Genomic DNA, 22,673 nt, shown 5'->3' on the forward strand with positions numbered 1-22,673 from the left:
AATAGTTAACCTTAGAATCATAGAACTAATCAGGTTGGAAAAGACCTTGAGGATCATCAAGTCCAACCACAGCCTAACCACAGTACCCTAACACTAATAGCCCTCTGCTAAATCATATATCCAAGCACCACATCCAAATGGCTCTTAAACACATCCAGGGATGGTGATTCAGCCACCTCCCTGGGGAATCTATTCCAGTGTTTAACTACCCTTTCTGTAAAGAAGTGTTTCCTAATGTCCAACCTAAACTTACCTTGGCACAACTTGAAGACATTTCCCCTTGTCCTGTGAATGTGGACATCATGCATGTGATGCATGCATGTGAACATCAAACCCAGTAAAACCCATAGTGCTCCCTTTGAATTGCTCTGATCAGGTCTCACTGCTCTTTTGCCCACTGTGGCCCAGGTTTGGTAAATCCCAAATCAGGCCGGACTGTCAAACCCATTCTTCGAACCAGGAAAACGGAACAGAGAATGACTTGTAGCAGAGGATTTCAGGACAGACTGTGATTTGGTCCTAAACTACATTTAAAACTTTATGTTGCCTCATCTGTCTTACAGATGCCTGGTTTTTGACTAATCCAAGCTGCAGAAGTTGACCCTAGGGAAACTGTGTTTGAACAATAAAGATATTCAAGTCAGTCAGCCCTTGCATAAACTATGGCAGTGATTTGTCTTTTTTCGTAAATCAACTGAACAATTGTGGATATTCTTTCTTCCCTTAACTATATATTAGGTCATAGGCTAAAGAAGGAATGAAATGTGTCCATTGGGTATTTCTCTTTCCTCCCTTCCTGCCATTAGTTGCCCCCACTAGGACTCTTTTCCTCCCTTAGTCCATGTGTAGCTCGAAGTAGCTCCAGGTCATAGGGGAGGGCAACAGGAAATCCTGAAATAAGTTGCATACGTGCATATCCTTATGCCTGTATTAAACTCAAGACTTCATAGAGAGATAGTAGGAAGTCTGCTAGTGTTCTTTGTGGACCCAGTTTCAAGACATGGTTTCATGCAAAAACATATTATTAAGCATAAAGTAATTCAATTTTTTCCATCCTCTGCACCCGCACAGAGGATGTGTGGAATTAATATTGCAGATGTTAGCTGTCAAATGTATTTACAATGTTTTCTAGTTTCAAAGCATCAAAAAGGATGCAGTGTGAAGTTATGTGACTCGTCTGTCATGATGTAATGCTAATTTCTTTTGGTTATTCAAAACACATTTATAAAATCAGTCTGTACAGGAAAAAGATATTTACTATCTCTTACAGGGTAAAATACAATGAGCTTTGTTCATTCTTGCTTTTATACTTACCTGTATTATTTTACCCTAGATCCATATGAGATGCATATGAGAAATGATGTTTCTGTACCAAGGAGGGCGTAACAGAAACATTTGCCTTTTCTAACTCTTCAGCAAATTAGTTAACTCTCTGCACAAACAGCAGCATTTTTAGAGGTCAGTTTTTGGGCAAGCACGTAGGTCTGTCTTAGACAAACACCTAGGTCTTTCAGTAGCCTATCTCTGGCTCAGAATTTCTCTGGTACTCTTGTCTGGAACTACTTCAAGCACATTGTCAACAAATATCCTGACAAACCTTCATGACAGACCAACTTTGTTAACTGGCTTTGGTACCACAGTAAACTGGTGCAGAGCAACTATTTCTGCTGCGTTATTTAGGTTGTTAAACCTAGCTGGATATACGTTCACATGCCAACCACTGCATCTCACTTTGTATGCAGCAAATTTATAGTGCTGGAAGCTATTTTTTGTAACAGGATCTTAAAATATTTTTGAACTTACTTACCCTAAGGGCTTGTGGTTATAATATTCAACACACTTCAGTGAGATTTAATGAAGCCTGTAACTTTATATTGCCTTTAAGGTTTCTTTATTTTATTTTATTATTATTATTATTTCTAACTTTACAGCTTGTATAATTGTTTTAGAGAATGGGGTTAAATAAATTATAATAGGAGATTTTACTAAAGCCATTAACCCAGCAGTAAGCCAATCATGTTGTGTTTTTGAGCACCAAGGAATTCTGTATAGAGCATGTGCATGTGTTAAGAAGGATAAGAATGAAAAAGATTTATACAGAAGGGTTTTAATTGTCTCATATTCTTACAAGAGTGTGCTCTTGTTTGTTGAAGGTATAAGATAATGATATCACCTTGGACTTGCATGCTACAAATAATTTTTCAGTAATGAATTGCAAACATTAATTTCGATAGAAAGACTGAAATTGCTAAAAAGAATTGTAGTCTTTGCTGAAAAGTTGAAGATTTGTTGCAGACCATTTAGATCTTCCATAAAAATAAGCACATGTGAAAACTAAAACTAGTTCAAAGCTGAGGAGAATAAAAATCTCTAATTTGGGGCCATTTTAATTTTTATAACAAAGATAAGCTTTATGGGACAGCAGATATGTTTATATTGTAGAAACTCGTTCTTTTCACAAGAATAGTTTCAGTTGAAACTTTCAGCCGTAACTATAAGACTTGGTTTCAAAAGTTGCGTATTCATCCCATCTACATGCATGGAGAAGGATATTACTTTTTTTTCTGGCCATGAAGTTTTGATGTCTGCCTGCTAAAGTGCAGGAATTGTTAAACGCATGCTGGATTTCCTCAGGAAATAGAGCACGTATCCTCAACAGTTCTGTGTATTGATGAAAAAAATGAACAATTGAGTTTCTGCATTATCTAGGTTTTCAGTGTTGTAGAAAGTTCCTCTTTTTCCAGAAGAATAAGCCATTAGCCATTTATGTTTCTGCTTTTCATGTTTGCAGGTATTTTCCAGAAGTCTCTTCAGACTTTTACATTCACAGTAATAGCATTTACTTAATTTAGGATATTTTATTGTGCTCAGCACGGAACGTTGGTATGCATTGCCATCTCAGGTTAATGGAGAGGAGCCTACAGTTTCACTAAATCAACCTTCTAAAATTCTCCATAGATGCAAGCTAGTGTTGCTGATCAAAGGACTAAGGCTGGCTTACCAATCCTGAGGTGATGGGATGATGTCTACTCAAGTTCTGGTGGTGGCTCTCCCTTACTAGAAGGGACAGCAGACAAGTGGTGGGGCATTGACCATTACTTGCCTCCTGCAATAGCAAAGCTAAAGCAAAACTTGTGACAGTCAGAAACCATCCTGTGGCTCCCAGAAATTACAGCTTTTCCTGTTCTTTGTCTGCTTTATCAGCATGCTTATCTGTGTACCTTAGGAGCAGTGGTTGAAAGCAAAATTCCACTATTTCTTCCTCCAGCCATTGCTCAGCATTGCAGTACAATATAAAGTGTTTCCCAATTTGCAGAGATCTCTCATAAAGATACGGTACCAATCAGTTTTATTCCTGTAGCTTTATATTAAAAACAAATGATATATTTCAAAGCAGCTGAGTGCATAGGCGTGTATAAATTACACATAATGCTCTTTATTCACCTTTTGCTTTTAGGTGACCACTCTGTGTTTGTAGAAATGCAAAGAGATTCTTTTTTCTTTATAAGTATAGTCAATGAAAATACCTAGGGTTTGACTCAAATAGGCATGAATCCTTCCAGACATAAAACAAGGTTAATTTTCTATTCAGTGTTCTATTTGAAATGAAAGTTTGTTTTATATCAAAATATCTCCTTTGCAACTAGTAAAGAAATGTGTGCAGTATGAAATTAGAAGCCCACTGACATCAACAGGAAGATACATATTTTAGAAAAAGTCATTTTGATTTCTGAAGATAGACTGGAAATTGAGTCATTAGATGGTAATTATTATTTCTGAGTTCTTTCAAGAACCTAATCTTGATGTCTTTTCCATGGGGCAGCAATTGCTTGTGGATTGAATTAATCCCTTACAAATTTCATTGTAATCCATTAGAAATCCCAGACAAACATCTGGGACTTTACAGAGCTGATAAATGGTTCAGCAAACATTGTTATAAGCCTTGAGTTGTCCTTATCATCAGGGAAGAAAGGAAAAAAAAAAAAAAAAAAAAAAAAAAAAAAAGGAAAAAAAGTATAAAAGTGTATGAGACATGAACTACACTTTCTAGTGTGCTCCTAAATGGCACTTAGATGATGCAGTACAGAGCATCAGATGTTCTGGGAAAGGTCAGGAGGTGTGTCTGCAGTCCTTCTATGGGATACATATGTACTTTTTCCTAAATTATCTCTTCCTAGTAGAATCACACCCTTGTTTTATTTCTGTTTATGAAATTTTTATTTCTCCTCATATTTATGCTAATTGGGTTGTATTACTATTTAATTTTGTATGATAGCATTTTGGTGTATTCTTATGTTGACTTTAATGAATTTGCTCATGTTACATAAACTGGCTTATCTCTATCACATCTGAAGATGATTTACATTACCTTAATATTCATTTCATACTTTATTTGAATATTTAAGGTTAAAAAACTGTTGAGTTTATGTAACAGAGTATTGAGAGTTTCAGCTCAGAGAAGAAAGCCTGTAGTTCATGTACAGAAACTGTTTAGAGAAACAGAGCAGAAATCCGGGTTCCCCATTATTATGGGTCGAGAAGAGATTGCTTGGGGTTTGCTGCAGCTCAGAGGTGCACTGTGTTGTATGACAGTAGTCTCAGGGGCAGCAGTGTACTTGCAGAGACCCCAGGTGCAGAAGTTGTTTTGGCTATAACACAAGGACAATAGTTTAGCCATGTGAAGCTAAAGTTTCATTCTGCTCAGTATCTTGTCTCAATAAGTGAGCCTTGCACATCATGGGTCCAAATCTTTAGTAAAAATTGTTGAGAGTCTCTGTCAAAAGCATTCTGAATCTCTGAGAAAACTTCATTATTTAGATGATCCTTATCCACATTTAGATCCATCTCTGTAGAGTCTGAAAAAGCTTTAAGGATGAGCCCTTAATTACAAAAAAAAGCACTACTGGATTCAATTCATACACATAAAAATAGACTAATCCTTGCTAGTTAAATTGGAGGCACCAGATGTCTGTCAGTTATCTTCTTTACTACAGTTTCTACTAATTCACATAGTTACTAGCTTTATAGGCTTGTTAGTTTCCACTAAGTGTTCTAGAAATATGTTTTAAAAATTGACCTCTTAATGTCACCTGAGTCATAGAAACAGAATCTTAAAATGGCTTTGGTTGCAAGGAACTTTAAAAATTACCTAATTCTCACCCTTCTGCCCTGGGCAGAGTTACCAACCTCTAGATAAGGCTGTCTACCCAGCCTGGCCTTGAGCACCTCCACAACCTCTCTGGTCAGCCTGTACCAGCAGCTCACCATCCTCTGACTAAAATATTCATTCTTAACATCTAACCTCACTAACTCTCCCCTCTTTAGTTTAAAGCCATTCCTCCTTGTAATATCACTATCAGACCATGTTAAAATTCACTCCCTCTTCTGCTTCTTCTGCTTGTAATCTCCCTTCAGGTAATGAATTTTCAGGAAAATTTAATCAAGGTCCAGTTAAAACCAGTTTGTTTTTGTGGCAGCACTACTCTCTGCATAGATAACTCTGTTCTGTTTTCTGCTATGTATTTATTGACAGCAGCTGTTCTCGTTGTAGACTGAGCTCAATAGTTTCTCATCATATTGGTTTCTCTCCAGGAATCTCTATTCCCTTTCCTCTGCACCTCTTTCAGTTTGATTCCACCTCTCTGGATGTTTCATACTGTACACCACATGATGCTGAGTGGTTGTGATTTGGAGTGGGGCTGCAAATTTACAAGACCTTGCAGTGAGCAAGAGTAATCTATGGATTACTCTTGAAACAACTAGTTTCACTGATAACAGAAGTCTGCTACAGATCCACTGTCATGCTGTGGTCAGTACTTCCTCCCTAGTCACCAACCTCCAACTCATTCTGTTACACAGAATCACAGATTAATCTATTTACTTCCTTGTATCCTATCGTCTTTTATGAAGAACTTATCAGATCTTGGCCATTTGTGGCATGAGGAACTTCCCCAGTACACTTTTATCTTTTGTCTCAAGAACATCTCTCTTCATTGATATCAAAATAGTTTGTCTCTTTGATTTCCTGTAAAATCAGTTACCATATAATCATCTAAATTTTGTAAAGTACTTTTGCCCCTCTCCATTTACCATAAAATTCAAATTAGAAGATCCTTTTAACAAAGAGTTCCATTAAAAGGGGAAGCAAATCTCTGAATTCTTACAAATCAAAAGCAAACATAATTGGTGATGCAGACTAGGAAGAAACTTGTGTACAAGTTTCTGTCATCTCATCGCTTGTACATGTGAATTGCTCCAATTTGAATGTGTACACAACACTTTGCTTTGACACTGGTTTACAGTCGCTTTAAGCAGAAATTCCAAGCAGAGACTAACTTGTTCAATTAACAGCAAATACACAGAGGGAAGGACAGAACCACTGCAAGGGGGAAACTGCCTGTTGCTAAAAGCAGCTCTTGTCAAGGAAACAGAGATTTGAAAAGCACATTCCCACTTGTGACAGGAACAGCTACATGTCTCCAAATGTCTCAGAGAATAGGAAGAAATAACATCTGGTCTATGGGGACACATTGCTGTTCACTGACAGGAGTTTTGAAAGAAGTGAATATAGAAGTTTATATAAGAGCAGGCAAGTAGATACAGAACCTGGTATGTCAGAGCAAGTTTCTTGACTTGAATTCTTAAGTTCTACGGTAATGCAAATTATTATTTTCACAATTTTTAATGACGTTAATAATAATCGCATTGTTCACATTTATAGCAAAACATAAGCTTTAAAATTGTTCACTGCCTATCCTTTTCTGGGTCAGATGCAGAGTAATCTTTATTCACTGTTCTAAACCAGGCTTCAAGCATATGTTTTTGTGTCCCCTGTGCACACCCACTTACAGATGTCAGCAGCTTCCTCTCCAGGGAAAATGTTTTTACGTCTGCTACAATATGAATATAGTTCTCACTTGTGCACTTTAATTGCAGCATCACAATAGCATTAGAAATTGAACGATTCTTCAGAAAATTTCAAATAAATACTCAGCTACTTCATCTAATCTCTCTTAAAAAAAAAAATATCTAAAATCCTCTTTTCAAAGCAACACTATGTTCTGAGCAACAGATCTCTTAATTTAGATGAGTTGCTCCTCTCACCTCACATCAGTCAACGTGGTGCAATGTAATGACAATGGACAACTGTCTTCCATTATTTTTTTTAAATTATTGTCAGCAGCCAAACAGCAAGGCTGCTTGGAGCAGCATTCTGCTCCCAGTAACACATTGTCATGGCAACCAAACAAATGGGTCATCCCGTTTCTCCTCAATTTCATTGTTGCACAGTGTGTAAGAGAAATCACAGCATGAGTATGAACGTGTCTTTGAGCTTCTGTGAGAATAAGCCACGTTTTTCTTCATCTGTCCTTGGGATGGCATCTCTGAAGGAGATACTGGGCCCATGTGCCTGCCTAGGGATGTGCAGATGTTCATGTTTGTGGGCTCAGAGGTTGAAGATATGGGCTTAAGAGTGAAAGTAGCTTGCCAGGAGCCAATGGTGGTCTTTGTTTCATCAAATCATTGCTGAGTAGTGGGAAACACACTACTAAAGCAAACGCCAACGCACTCTTAAAGCAAAGGCAACAAGGCAGGAATGGCTAAGGCAAGAATCAGTGACAGAATAACTGGGAAGTATTATAGTATTCAGTGGGTAAGTGAATGAGTGAGTTCTCTGGGAATTGTGGTCTAAATGCTTAGCACTGATTTCTTCTGTCCTGCACTTGCCTCAGTGTTCCAGACCCATTCTCCTTCCTCATCATTTTTTTCATTCCTATTATTTTTACCTTCCCATTCTGTTCCATATTCTCTGATCATTCCCTTTATATTCCCATTCTCCTATTATCTCACATCCACACCACTACTCTCCATGCCTTGTGTTTCCCACCACTCTCCATGGCTGGTGCTTTGTCATTACCCATCCTTAAGTTTACGAATGCTTTATCTCATGAGACCTTGTTTTCAGACAAAATAGAACCTGATTAAGTTTCTAGCTATTTTAACTGGGATTTTCTGAGCCAGACATCTGCATTAGGTATTTTCTTAAAATGCATGTAATTATTATCAGCCAAAATTCTAAAACAATTTCCAAGATTCAGGATGTAGATGGTAAGAAGCTGAGCCAAAATTACTGTAATGGTAAAGAAAAAAAAGCAAGCAAGCAAAAAAATTCAACATTTTATTCACTTTTCATTCTCTGGAGCAGGGATTTGAAGTTTAGCAAGATATGCTGAATTTTCCTTCAAGAATGCTTTCTGTTTTTCTTATGAACATTTATTCTTTTCCATATTAGATGAAACCCCTAAAAATTATCATTTGCACATGTTTAACAGAAACCAAGTTAAACTTCAGCAAGCTTCGCATACCCTGCAGGACTGTCCAAGTAGAAGATGAGTCTTCAAAAACTAAGAAGGCTCTGGGGTGGGAAGTGGAACAAGATGACCAATACTACCTGACAAGAAAACGAATTTAAGGTAATGAGCAGATATTGACTTAAAAGCCAGTATGATTAGTGGCTTCCAGAGAGCAGATCTGTGTGTGAATGAAAAGATGGTTGCTGGGTTTTATGGATAGTCCCAAAGGGAAACAGACATTGAGATGGGACCAAGAGCTATAGAATATGCAACTGAGAAAACACTGGAAGCAAAGGGCAGAAGGAATTGATCTTGTGAAGAAAAGCTTGGAGCTGCACCTGGAATAAATTTAAAAACCTCTAAGTCATTCTTCTGCCATCCTCAAATACAGGTAAAATTCCTCTGCAGAGGATCTCATTTCTTCACGATGAAGGACTATGTGCAATGACCAGCAGCTACTTCATTACTTTGAGCTGATGAGTTCTGTGCAGTGGCTCTGGATTTTGGCAGTCCACAGGTGTGCCATAAAGACACCAGGATGATGTCACATTTGGGGCTATTCTATTTGGATTTCTGATTCTCAAACAAAAACATCAATAGTAAAAAAGAGAAAAGCTGAATATTAACTGTACTCTGCTTTTAAAACAACCTAAGTCTTACAAAACTCTGTGCAGCCTTTCCTGAGCTCTCTTATTATGAAGGAAGGTTTTCTTAAATGTCATGTCCTGTTATTGCCACAGGAATCAAGGGCCACGTTGTAAAAATGAGCTGTGCTGAGAGAGGTGTATGATCTGCAGGGCCAGAGGTCAGAAGGTGCATACAGAGGCAAGCAGGAGGAGAAGACTGACTTCTGCAGTAAGGCATTAAGGCTTCTGCAGAATTGTTTTCTCCTCTGCCTCTCTCCATGATGTTGTCTGCAATACTGGGCAAGTTACTAGAGCCAAACTATTCGTGTGCAGGGATTAATTATGTTTTACTGATTATATGGGTCTCTCACTTGAGGCTGAATTGAAAAGGTGTTGAGCTTTCACCATTGTCTTTCACAGTTTTGAGAGCTATGCTTTTAATAACTAATGTGTTAAATGTACTGAAAAATTGTCTTACATTGGCAACTAAAAATGAGCAGGAAGTGTTTACTTTAATTTCTCCTGTCTCTCTGTCCTCCAAATCTAAAATGAATGTGTAAGTGCTTTTTGGTACAGAAAGGTTCTGAAAATATGCTCATTTCTATTTTCGTAGCTATTGGATGTTAATGTGAACAGCATGAAAAGAGAAAAAAATTCTTAACATTGTTTTGTAAAGGTTTGGAGAAATTCAGCAGATAAGGAAAAGGAGCCACGTGAGCAAACAAAATACTGAAAAGCAGATATGCCTTGCAGAAGCAGTCTGTAATGAGGAGACTGTTGATGGGATTGGAAAGCTTAACTGAAGGAAGTGATGTAAGTTTGCATACAGATCTTACTTCTTGCATTTCACAGCTATTGAAAGCTTGGTTTTTCATCATTAAGAATAACAGAATAATGGCACAGGTTTTGTGCATACTTTCCTCAAAATCAGCTAAACAAATGTTGAAACAACATGAGAATCCCATTCTTCAAAAGAATGGAAACAGTGTGCTCCTTTCTAGCTCAGTAAAATTGTGTCATTTGGGTGCTGCTGGATACTAATCTGCTATTCTGCCTTGATTTTTGTGTTTGTTCACATTCTGAGTGTGTACCTTCTCATATGAAATGTCCTGTGCCAGTCAGATTCCAGTTCTGATAGCAGCTGCCAGATTTTAATGCAGCACAAATACTAAATCATCTTGTCATTGTCAAAATGACTAGGAACCCATCATGGAGACTAGTATTTTAGAAATGCAAAATGAAAAGGCAGATCTTGACACAAGATATTTATAAATTTAAAAAAAGACACAGCTACATTAGTTAGATAAAAGCAAACTACATAATAATCAAATGTAGTTGTCATATCTGCAATAAAAAAATAAAAAAAAAGGACGGTACTTTTCTACATTCATGCAGACATAATTGAGAGCACTGTTGTATCATTCACCTCCAGCATGCTTGCCACTGCATTCCAGAACTGCAGATAAAGGGAGACCTATTTGTTCTCCTCCTTGTCACTAGAGGATTTTACCTATAGAAAGCAAAATGCAAGCGAGCTCTTTGTTTTGTTTCCACTTCCCAAGTCCCTGCTGCATCCACTATGTATTACCACCAATAAATAGTAAATAAATAGATAGATAGATACATGGATGGATGGATGGATGGATAGATAGATAAACAGATAGATAGATAAGGTATTGAAAAGAGGGAGAATAGATAAAAATCTACATGATAGTAATGGTGAACATTGCTAAATCAGAAAACATGCTATTGTGTTATGTAAAAGAGTAAGAAACAAAAGAAATGGCAAATTTCTGTTTGAAGATGGAAAAGGTAAAGAGGGAAAACCACACTTTTGAACAAAATGCCTAAGGATTCTTACACTTGGAAGAGAAATAGCACATTTGTGCAAGTGTTCAACATACAACAGATGAAATATATAATTTGTTTGTAAAAGATCTGCAATTGTGAACAACTAGCAGCTAGCACTATTCACTGAAATTCACTGATTTAGCACTGAAAAAACACAAATACAAAAAATAACTATTTCAAGATTGTGAGCACATGGACCCTTTTGCAGAAGTTGCATAGTTCATACTAGTTTCAAAAACTAATATTTTTATATTTTAATATGTTGTTCTGCGCAAAGAACACACACTGCCCTTGCCAATAGCCAGTAGGACTGGAAATCCAGAATGCAAAATAACTCTGGACTCAGTTCTAGTTTTTAACATGACCTGAAGTGACCAACAAACTCTAAGGCGACAACAAGATCTCAGTATACTCAAAAGTGAATAGAAAACTTCTTGCATGTCAAAGTATTTGTCTTTACCTAGTTGAGTTTCGAACAGGAAGTAAAATTACTTTTTTAGCCTCAGGAAAGGAATAAAAATATGTTTTAAAGTGTGATATCACTAACATGATTGAAAAAAATTCTGTTTACTGACTGTCTTTAGGAATCTGTGTGCATGTTCTCTGCACCAAAGTTTTCATACTACAGGAAATGAAAACATAATAAGATGCTGTAAAATATCAACTGATTGATTGTTGTCTTCATGTCAAAACAGGTCAAGAATGTTGGGTATATTGGATATGCTGTGTTACAACTTCTTGGCTACTCTTGACATCTGTCAGACTGTTAAGTGTCTTTTAAAGTGAGAAGGATTTGGGCTTTCTTAACAGCAGTTTGAAAGGAGCATTTTCTAGACTGAAAGACATTAAAGGGCCAAAAATGATGGTTTTGAAAGAGACATCTTGGCTAATCCCTTGCAAACACCTGCTGCAAGAAGTGGATGGCTTCATCAGTCTTCCCAAAAGTGTAGTTAACCTTTCTCTAAAGACATTTAATTACTTTGCCTCTACTTTATTTGCCAAACCTTCATAGTGTCTGATCAACATCAGTGTTAAAGAATATGTCTCTTCAGAGAGTGACCAAGGTCTCATGTAACATGTATAAACAGGAAAGAGAACAACTGTTTATATGGGTTGATTGAAATAGGACAAGGGGGAATGGCAGGGCTAGGGGAAATGGTTTTAAGTTGAAGGAGGGAAGAGTTAGGTTGGATGTTAGGGGAAAGTTCTTTACTAGAAGAGTGGTTAGGTCCTGGAACAGGCTGCCCAGTGAGGTTGTGGATGCCCTGTCCTTGGAGGTGTTCAAGACCAGGTTGGACGGGGCCCTGGGCAACCTGATCTAGTAAAGGTGTATGTTTGGTGGCCCTGCTAGGCAGGGGGGTTGGAACTACATGATCCTTGAGGTCCCTTCCAACCCGGGTAATTCTGTGATTCTGTGATTCTGTGAATGGCTTTAAACTGAGACAGGGGAGGTTTAGGTTAGAGATTAGGAGGAAGTTTTTCACTCAGAGGGTGGTGACACAATGGAACAGATTGTCCAGGGAGGTTGTGGATGCCCCATCTCTGGAGGCATTCAAGGCCAGGCTGGATGTGGCTCTGGACAGCCTGGTCTGGTGGTTGGTGACCCTGCACATAGCATGTGGGTTGAAACTAGATCTCTGAGATCCTTTTCAATCCAAGCCATTCTATGATTCTTTGATTCCTAAAGTAGCTGACACAGTTCACCATGTAGTAATTGGGTGATGGCTGACACTGAGACAGTTCTCTGTCAATGAAGAGAATGTTGTGAGCATCTTGAGCGTAAGGCAAAGGAATGGGCTTAGATTTAATTCATGTAAATTACTGCTGTATATTTTAGCTTAGTACATTCTGGCTACTGTTCCAATGAGAAAAAATCACCATGGTAAAAAAAACCAACAATATTTTGGCAGTCCACAGCTAACTGTTGACTGCTGCTATTTCTGTGTGTAGTGAAATCTGTTTTGTGCAGAAAAGCTTTCTGGTTTATGTGCCTGCGCTGTCACCTCACAGAGTTCTATGGACATTCACCTGCTGACTTTTGTGGTAGTAGAAGTATGAAGCTGGTAAAAATGAGTTCATCTTTTCCCTGTCAGTCTTGTAGCTGTTCAGTATACTGAATCAGGTCAGAGGTAGCAGAAATGAAGCTGGCACATGGGGGGCAGTGCAGTGGTGCACTGTGGGACACTGTATGGAGTAAGTGGAAAAGAGAAGGATTTCTGTGCTCAGCTCCATAAGCTCCTTGTTGGCTCAGCCCATCTTGTCCAAACATACAAAAAAATGGAACATATTAACATAGAGAGCATAAAATTTTTCCTTAATGCTTCTGCTGCATTAATGATGTCTGATAAGTCTGCCCAGGGCTGCATCCAACCCCGCCTTGAGCACCTCCAGGGATGGACAGCCACAGCTCTCTGGGCAGCAGTGCCAGGGTGTCACTGCCCTCTGAGTCAAGAATTCCTTCCTAACACCTAACCTGCATCTCCATACACTGATGCAGTTAGCATTTCTGTTACTGTTATTCTGTCCAGCAAGTATTTCTGCTTTGCCAAAGAGAAGGCATTGCCCTGGAATTTATTGGGATTTGTTGTTGTTGTTGTTGTTTTTGTTGTTTTTGTGGGTTTTTTTTCTCTATAGAATTTAAAAGGATACCCCAAATTACTGTTATCTCTCCCTTCCAGATATGGTTTCTGTGTGACTGTTGTTATCCTTGCAGTTTTAGCTACTGGGGACCTTTAGAAGCTATTATACCAACAGTTTGCCCTGTTTCTCATCACTAACAGATACTCCATCTCTGGATTCCTGCAGTATTGAACTTGTCTCTGGACAAAAGGTGTTATATTTGTAGGTAAACAAGCACTTGGGAATTATGAGTAGTCCCAACCAGGCCAGAACTTGAAGAAGTCCTGGCTGCTTCAAGGATCTCCAGTCTTTTCAGAGCTGTGTGCATTCTGCTGAAGGTTGAAACACTCCGATTCTATGCTTCAACTCTCAGTCTCAGCCTGGTTTAAGCAGCAGCTCAGTCCCTAAACACACTCATTATTCCTGTCTAAAAAGATGAGATTGTAATATGCTGTCTTGGAAAAAAAATAATAAAAATAACAATAATACCTCAGAATCTGATTTCAGCCATGCAAGAGGCACCTATGACATATAGAAGAGTGTGAAGTAGAGTTGATCTAAAAAGTAGATTACTTTTATCTAACAGTGCATCCATGTACAAAATGGAAAATAAGAAAGACAATCTAGAAAAAATGAAGTTTGTTATGGTGATTATAACATATACAGAAATGAGAAAACAAGATTTTTCTAATGATCTTTCATAAGAAATCAGTTTGGGACAACATAAGCAGTTAACTCAGAAAATAGAAGAAACGTGTCAGTGTGTGTCAGAGTGCATATTTACAATGCAGATGAGATCAGATAATTTGACAGTGATGAGTGTACAGATAAAACCTATGAATTCTAGAAATTCTATACTCTTACATGCTAGAAACTACTGAATATAAGGAGACCATTTTGCCAGCTGTTTAGGGAGGAAGCAAGAAGACTAAAGTCTGCTTTGATTAGATGGTCAAAATAGTAGAGGAATGTCACAGACCTGAATAGGCATTTAGCTAGATGAACTTTTGCCATCCTCAGTACCCCAGCAAGGGTGAACAGTGGCAAAAGCTGTACTGGCAAATAAACCCTTTTACAGAATCATAGAATCATTAAGGCTGGAAAAGGCCACTAAGGTCACTTAGTCCAACCATCAGCCCATCACCGCTATGCCTACTAACATGTCCCTCAATGCCACTCTTTTCAAAACAGCAAGTAATTCATTGGTGTAAAAGGAAAGAGGCAAGAAACAGAAAAGGCATGGAGGTAATCTGAGTCAGGTGGGCATGGTTTTTGGAGGTGGTTGAATCGCCATCCCTGGATGTGTTTAAGAGCCATTTGGATGTGGTGCTCAGGGATATGATTTAGCAGAGGGTTTTTAGAGTTAGGATGCTATGGTTATGCTGTGGTTGGACTTGATGATCTTCAAGGTCTTTTCCAGCCTGGGTAATTCTATGATTCTGGAGAGATCAGAAGCAGTGGTATCTGCCTCTAACCCCTTTCACCTGAGTGCTGTCTTTTAAACCACCCCTCATTCTCATCCTCTTCCTTTTTCGGTCCTTCATTTCCCCCATTCTAGGTTAAACTATAAATCAGCATTAACAGAAGCAAACTTTTTCAACCTGAATTTAATCTATGCTTATCTTCAAGCACCAATAAATGGTCTATCTCGGTTTCTCTCACATTTTCAGACTGGTAATCTTGAATTAGCTCATTATAATCCCAGAGAAAAGGGGTTTGTAGTTTCTTATCATATTATAGTGATCTCTGGTTGCTGCACTTAAATGTAGACTAACTGGTAAATGAAGTCCAGTGGATGTAAGCGCCACACCTGAAGCAGAAGAAAAAGGGTCCCTTAGGAAGAGGAATAACTTCTTTAAAAGAAGATGGCAAGGAACAAGAAAGAGCCCATCCATTTCCATAACAGACAGATCAAAGGAAGAACAGAATGACAGAAAAGAGAGAAGAAAGGTCACAGAACAAAGTACAGGATTTAAACTGCTTGTTGGGCGTGTAAAATTTCTTATGTGTATTATGAACAGATGAACTAAAAAACAAAAAGACCATCAGCTTAGGGTGCACTTTGTTCTTTTCTTATTTATCCTGTTCGCCTCAGAAACAGAACCAGCTTTGCCTGCACTGGCTTTGCTGGGGTCTCCTGGAGAGGAAACAAAAAAAAAAAAGTTGCATTGGGAGAGAAGTCTCAGAAACCCGTATCCCAGCACCGGCTGTTAGCGGACAGCGATCCCGAGGTAAGAGGCGTGCTCAAAGCCCCCCCACTCACCCTCCCTCCTGCCGCGCCCCGCCACGAACCTCCTCCCGCTCGCGATCGCGGCAGGAGCCGGGCAGTGCTCCCCTCTCGCTTTCTCCTACCGCCCCGCAGCACCGCAACTCGCCGGCTCTGCGGGCTGAGCTTGGGGGTGCCTCCTCCTCCTCCTCCTCCTCTTCGCCACCGGGGAGGATCCGCGCCAGCTCCGCGCCCAGCGGCCCCAACATGAGGCTGCGAGCCGCCGGGCTCCTCGGCTGCTGCTGTTGCTGCTGCTGTCTGCTGCCCCTCGTCCTCCCCGCCGCCCCAGGTAACCCCTCCGCGGAAGCGAGCTGGGAAAGTTGGAGGAGTTGGCCGAAATCGGGCTTGAGAGCGCAGCCTCCCCCAGCCCTCGCTCCGGCCGGAGGTGCGGCGATGCGCTCCTCGTGCCATTCGGCTGCCAGGGCAGCGGTTAGCGGTGCTGCTTCGTGATGTGGCTTAATGCTTCTAGATGCAGATAGCTGAGGGAGGAGGGGGGAGAGAGAAAAGTGGCTGAGACATCGTTATAATAAACTTCAGTTACTCTTCTGCAATTTAATCTTTTGTTGTTGTTGTTATAATCCAGACATAAGGTGGAAATGACCTCGTAAGTTGTTTTAAATATATATACATGTATATATTTCCTAATTAATGATATTTCTGTGTTTCAAATAGTTCTGAAATAATGCAGCTGTCATCGCGTGTTGTGTAGTGGCATATGTGTGTTCTGAAATTTCCCTTTTAAAGTAGTATGAGAGTACACACACTTTGCTATTGTGTTTTATTCTGTGTTCTTTTGCAGTCAGTTCTTGATGTCATTTCTCCTACCTTATAGAAACACCCTGTAACATGCCCCAAGTTCATTTAAAACCTTTATGTTGCAGAAACACATATTTGACAGACAGAAATTAGAATACTACAGTGCAGTCTTGAGTTGCTTTTTTTTTCACTCTGCAGTCTGATTTCTTTTAAAACAGAAGTAATGTATACAGGACACTTTATTGTTATTATTATTAATAATCTATATTTTATTTTTACCCTGAGTGCTGATTTTTCTATTTTTGTATTAAAAATCTCTTCTTTTAGGTGTGAGCTGTAAAGCTGGCTGTCACCCAGTGAACGGGTTTTGTGAATTTCCCAGTGAATGCAGGTAAAAAGATCTGTCAGACAGAGCCTTAGCTTAGAAACAGACCTCCTCAATAATCCATTGTTCTTTAAAACAGAAGCTGAAACAGTGTATCCTCTGCAAATATGGAACTGTAATGAGGCAGCACTCCATTACCATACCGTAACTGGATTAATAGTGCAGAAGCATCTAGATGAGTCCTTAGCCTAATTATCCTAGTATGAGAAGGCTTTAAGTTGATTACCATTTATTTGTTACTGACCATATAAATGCTTCTAGTATCCTGGAAGCATTGATGCCATCTTTTTGATCAGATGTGCTGCATGGTCCAATTTTGAATCCAAAAGTTTATTTATTGCACCCTGAAAAGGGTAACATCCATGTAATTATGTTTATTAAAAATAAACCATGCTTGTGTATTGTCTCCTATCTCTTTCAGGTGTCTGCCTGGTTGGCAGGGTGCTTTCTGCAATCAGTGTGTCCCTTTCCCTGGGTGTCTGCACGGCAGCTGTGTCAAACCCTGGCAGTGCATCTGTGAAGAAGGCTGGGTTGGCAGCCTCTGTGACATAGGTTTGCACATCCTTTCTGTTCCTTGAGAAAATGAGGTGAAACAGCCCCATCTGGTGATGGAGACGTACAAAAGATCTTATGGATAACTAATTTTAAGGGAATGCTAAACCAAGATAATAAGGAGGTTATTGGCAGCAGCATGTAAGTCTCTGGTACTGCTGCCCAGAGAGCTGTGGGTGCCCCATCCTTGCAGGTGCACAAGGCTGGGCTGGATGGGCAGCCTGAGCTGGTATGGGGCAGCCAGCCCACAGTAGTGGGTTGGCACTGGGTGAGCTTTGAGACCTCTTCCAAAACATTCAACATTTTCAGTATTTGGGCATATGTGTGAGTGAGGCATACGCTCCTCATTATATTTTAAATATTGATAATTGTGAATAATGCTAACAAACAACTGGTCATCATTGTCATGTTAATCTTTGTGATGAAAACACATCTTTTTGTATATATTTGTTAATTTGAAGTATGTATATGACACACACACACACTATATATATATATATATATATATATATATATATATATATATGTAATTTTTTGTTGGGAAAATAAGGGCTTAACACTAAATACTTATTGAAAAGGCAAACATGATAATTCTTTGTTCTTTAATCCTATGATGGTTCAATGGAATAGCATTAGTATAACTCAGGGAAAGGTCTGCCCAAGCAAAATGCTGCCTTCCTCCCAGATCTGAGGGATAAGCAGAGCACGCTCACTCACCCCTTTCCTGTCAGAATGTGCCAGATAGCATCAGCAATTTGAGGAGCTGGCCTTTGCTGAGCTAGTTTATGTTGGCTGACGTAGGCAAATGAGTGTTCAGCCAAGAGATGTGAGGGTGCAGAAACCGTGTGAGCATCCAGAACTGTGCACCAGTTCAGCCTGCAGAGATGCAGCTGGAAAAAGACAAGTGTGCAAGGCCTTGTTCTTCCTGCTTCTATTTTGGGCTTTCATTGTTACACAGCTTACAATGTATAGAGCATGGCTGTCAGTGAATGCCCAAAACAGTAGTTAATGATGATGCAGTTTGAACTGGATGAAATTTTCAGCATGCCTAGAAGAAGATTTCTGGTTGATCACAAACGTGCAGTGGCATGGAGATACACAACTAAAGATTTCAGCAAGTTAAGGTTATGTTTTCAAGTTGGACATTCTTCAAAGAACCATTTCAAGGGACTAGCTTATTTTCTTGGCAGTTAAATATCATCTGAGTTTTGCAACCTTTTTCAGCTGGTATTTATGATGGAGTTATATTACATTGAATGTCTTTCATCTCAGTGGACTCACTGAGTAGGTCCATCACAGTGAACCTACCCTAAGTGCATTCTTTTGCCACAAAAGACCCATAGTCTTTTTCCTGGCACTTGAAGGCTGTTAAAAAAAAATTGTTCTAGTGATCCATGAATGCACTGTATCCTCAAATGAGGTTAATCAATCTCTAACACCCTCTGCCAAAATGTTGTTGTTGGTCTCCTGACTGTATAAAGTCATTACATACTGTTATAACTCCTTACAAAGTACCACAAAATGATGCTTGACAAGGTTAGGAAAAAGGACAAAATAAATGCTCCCATTCATATGGGGATCATTAACAAGTACACATAACTGTTTTGTTAGTTGTGATAATATAAACACACCATTTTCTTACCATAAAAAGCCACATTCCTTGACTCTTTTTTAATACTGAAAATATGATATGATGTCCAGAGGCCACAACTGTTACATTTTCACATGTGAATGATTTTAATTGATATTTTTTCACCAGTCGCTACAAATTTTAGCTTCAGGTGTGCAGTGAGATAAGCCTTGTTAAAAAGCTACATTTGTATTGTTTATGGGGAGACTGACAGAGGATTGTGAGTAAATACAGCTTTGTTGTTTCCTTGGCATTCTTCCTTCTCGCTGCTATAGGAAGTGTCATATTTGCCAGGGAATTTTTGGCAAAACCACTGTTTCAGTGTTGCCAGCTGTGAGCAATTGTCAACAGAGAGGTGGCAAAACCCACAAATTCATTTGGCCACTGTTAACACTTGAAATATCTGTAAATTATAAATATAGTCTTAGCAGCTTATTTACTTGTTAAACTCAAGAGAAAATAAGGTATTTTTTGAATGATGGTGTTCTCTTTTCCTGTTTTCTAGGAAATTTAGTGTATAATCTCCTTAGTATGGAGCAGTTTTAGGTCATCATGTGGTTTTACATTCACCATAGGCTGGTGATCTGGTTCTCAGTTCAGAGGAAGAATGACGTACCTTATTATTTACAGGCATGCGGATTATAGATTGGGTTCATTGTAAACATGTAGGCCAGGATTAGTGGTGCCATTTATGGCTATTATTACAGTTGCATGTGTGGTCATGTCACTTAAGGAAAAAAAATCTGTAAGCTGGTCTGTCTTTTAATACTGCTAATCTACCTTTTTGCTAATGCCTGTGATAGCCATGCAAGAGACAAATTCTGCTGTGCTTTGAACCACAGAATCACAAAATGTACTGAACTGGAAGGGACCCACAATGATAATCCAATACAACTTCTGGCTGCACACAGGGTCACCCAAAAAGCAAAGCCTAAGTCTGAGAGTGTTATCCAAACAGGCTGTGGCCACTGTCCCAACAGAGCCTGTTCTATGCCCACTGCCCCCTGGTGCAGAACCTTTTCCATCCTGATATTCAGCCACTGCGATGCTTTCCTGAGAAAAACACTCACTTCATGCACTGCGGATTGACAGCTTGGTTTTATGCAAGTGTTAATTAATTTATTGGTAATGTGATTGCAGCTATTCATATTACATGTGTAAATGTACAGTCTTTTTTTCTATTTTCATCTGAGGCTCAGCTGCCACTTGAAGCAATTAAACTATTTGGATTGTAGTCTTCTGAGAGGGAAGCTGAAGAGAACAGAGGATGTGGAGTATTTGATTTACTATGTGTTTACATTTCAACATTATACGATACTATAAGCTTTAAAGTTGTGTTTTAAAACCAAATTCCTTACATAAATTACTAGCAGAAATGTACATATCCATACATGCATATATACCTATTAATACATATACCTATCCACGTATACCTTTCAGAGTTCCCTCACTCATGCGTCACAGTTTTTATTTTTTAAGCTGCCTTTAAAGCCTGACAAAATAGGTGGCAAACAACACTATTCCAAAAAGCATTCAAGTTTATTTTGGTCCTTGTGAAAATTGGATCTTGAAGTGCATGCAGAGTACTTTTCTTATAATAAGAACAGGCAAACACATCAGAAAATTGAGCCTTTTATCCAAGGAAGATTATATCTAAAAGCTAAGGCTATGGAAGTGCTTTGCTGTGGTTAAAATTTAGCAGTACCTCATGGTATCAACTAACATTCATGTTATGTTGTGGGAAGTGGAATATAAATGCCCTTAAATGCTTTTTATCTTCTGTATTAGGAATGTATTCTCTGGAAGAGAGGTGATGCATTGGCACAGGCTGCCCAGGGAGGTGGTAGAGTCACTGTCCCTGGAAGTGCTCCAGAACTGTGGAGATGTGGCAAAGATGGACGTGTTTTAAAGAGGATGGAGGGAATGGGCTAATGGTTAGACTAGCTGATCTTAGGGGTCTTTTCCAACCTTTATCATTCCATGATCCGTAGTCTACATATGGACATGAATATGTGAGGTGTCAGGTACCTTGCAGCCAGCTCTTCACTGCAGCTGCTCCATTAGATGGCTAAAATATGTACTTTTTTTGTATATTTAATTTTAGTTATTTGTAAAAAATTGGTAGTAGTTCAATTGGGAAATCCTTTAGCAAGGAAACTCTAAAGCAAAAGAGATGTGTGACTTTTTTTGGCCAAAACATGTCAGACAGCTCTCTCTTCTGGTGCAGCTCTGTAAAGGGTTTGATGTAATCCAGACAGATGATGAAATGTTAAGTCTTTGTAATCTGCCAGTCTCTATTATTATGAAATGTTTGTTCATAAACACATAATGACAGACTTTTGGTTAGAGAGCAAGAGAAATTCCTGATCCTTATTTTCTTTATCAGAATTCTGCTCACGGAGATGCCAAGGCTGGAAAAGGTTGATTAAGCTACTTAGAAGTTCTTTCTTCCCTACCAAATATTTCATTGATTGTATTAATTATTTATGTACTGGAACAGTTCAAAATCATTTCAAGACTGACAGGTAGGAAAAGAAAAGAGCTCAAAGTTCTTGCAGTAATTGAACAATCTGTACTCCATGTTAAGTGGGAGGAATAAATCAGAACTTGTAAAATGTAGGATGAACGGCCATTATAGCTGTGTTTTATTTAAAGCATTGTTTACTATTTGCTGATTCTTTCTCCTGAGTTCAATTGAGCCCTGCCTTGTTCTTCTGCTGACTATTAGAATTCATTTCATTGAACAGTGTTTTAATAAAATTTCAAAAAATGTTTTTATTGATGTTTTTTTAAACAGATATTCAGCCGTGTTCTGCAAAGCCCTGCACCAATAACTCAACATGCATAGAGACTGGTGATGGAGGATATATTTGTCTGTGTGCCCAGGGATTTACAGGAAAAAACTGCCATCTCAGGAAAGGACCTTGTATTATTAATGGGTAAATACTGGTTTCTGACGTGAATTTAAAATGTGTACTCCTTCTGACCATTCTTCAGATGCAATACCTCTTATCTCTAAAGTATATAATCTCTATATATTTCTATTTATCTCTTTATCTCTATCTCAATATATATCTCTATCTCAAAAGTATATACTCCTACTAGCACTGTGAATCTATTCAAGGAGACTATTAATGCAATATTAATTTAGAAATATTAAAAGTTAGGCAAATGAAGCTCAGTAATAAATAAAGAACAAATTTTCAAATTGTTACGTGCATTTCCTAAACACTGTAAAAGTATTAAAAAAAACAAAAACACAACAAATGACCTTCCTAGTGCAGTAGTCACTTAGTGGCCACAAAGTATTTTAGTCTTCAGTAAGGCAATGGGTGCTGAGGGTACTCAGTGTGATGCCTCCTCCCAGAGCAACAACTGCTCAGCCTTATCCCAACAGTGGTTAGGGCCATTTGTAAAAAGGAGCTTATTCTCCCTTTGGAAGTCACCTCACTCAAGCTCTTAATGGACTGTGTCCCCACTATGGAAATCCAACTGCTGCTATTTCTGCCAACTACTACATATGTGAAATCTCAGTGTTCTTGAAGCTGCAGCTGTTTGGTACCTGCAGGACTTTCTACTGGCAAGGTAACGCTGAAGTACTGCTTGGACTTTTCAATTATGGCCTGGTACTGTA

The 22,673-nt window shown here is 38.8% G+C and overlaps 1 protein-coding gene across 1 annotated transcript in view; it reads left to right on the forward strand.

Moving 5' to 3' along the window:
- The window catches only part of DLK1 (delta like non-canonical Notch ligand 1), a 47,401-nt gene that overhangs the window by 22,541 nt on the left and 2,187 nt on the right, over nucleotides 1-22,673 (forward strand). Inside the window, exons 2-7 of the mRNA XM_015865617.3 lie at nucleotides 8,374-8,474; nucleotides 9,657-9,793; nucleotides 15,546-16,005; nucleotides 16,800-16,863; nucleotides 17,279-17,409; nucleotides 21,837-21,978. Of these exons, the coding sequence (XP_015721103.3) occupies nucleotides 9,746-9,793; nucleotides 15,546-16,005; nucleotides 16,800-16,863; nucleotides 17,279-17,409; nucleotides 21,837-21,978 (845 nt within the window). The 5' untranslated portion in view covers nucleotides 8,374-8,474; nucleotides 9,657-9,745. The remainder of the gene's footprint in view (nucleotides 1-8,373; nucleotides 8,475-9,656; nucleotides 9,794-15,545; nucleotides 16,006-16,799; nucleotides 16,864-17,278; nucleotides 17,410-21,836; nucleotides 21,979-22,673) is intronic.

Source organism: Coturnix japonica, chromosome 5 (assembly GCF_054131305.1).
Source record: "Coturnix japonica strain WE chromosome 5, WE-NBRP24, whole genome shotgun sequence".
NCBI lineage: Eukaryota > Metazoa > Chordata > Aves > Galliformes > Phasianidae > Coturnix > Coturnix japonica.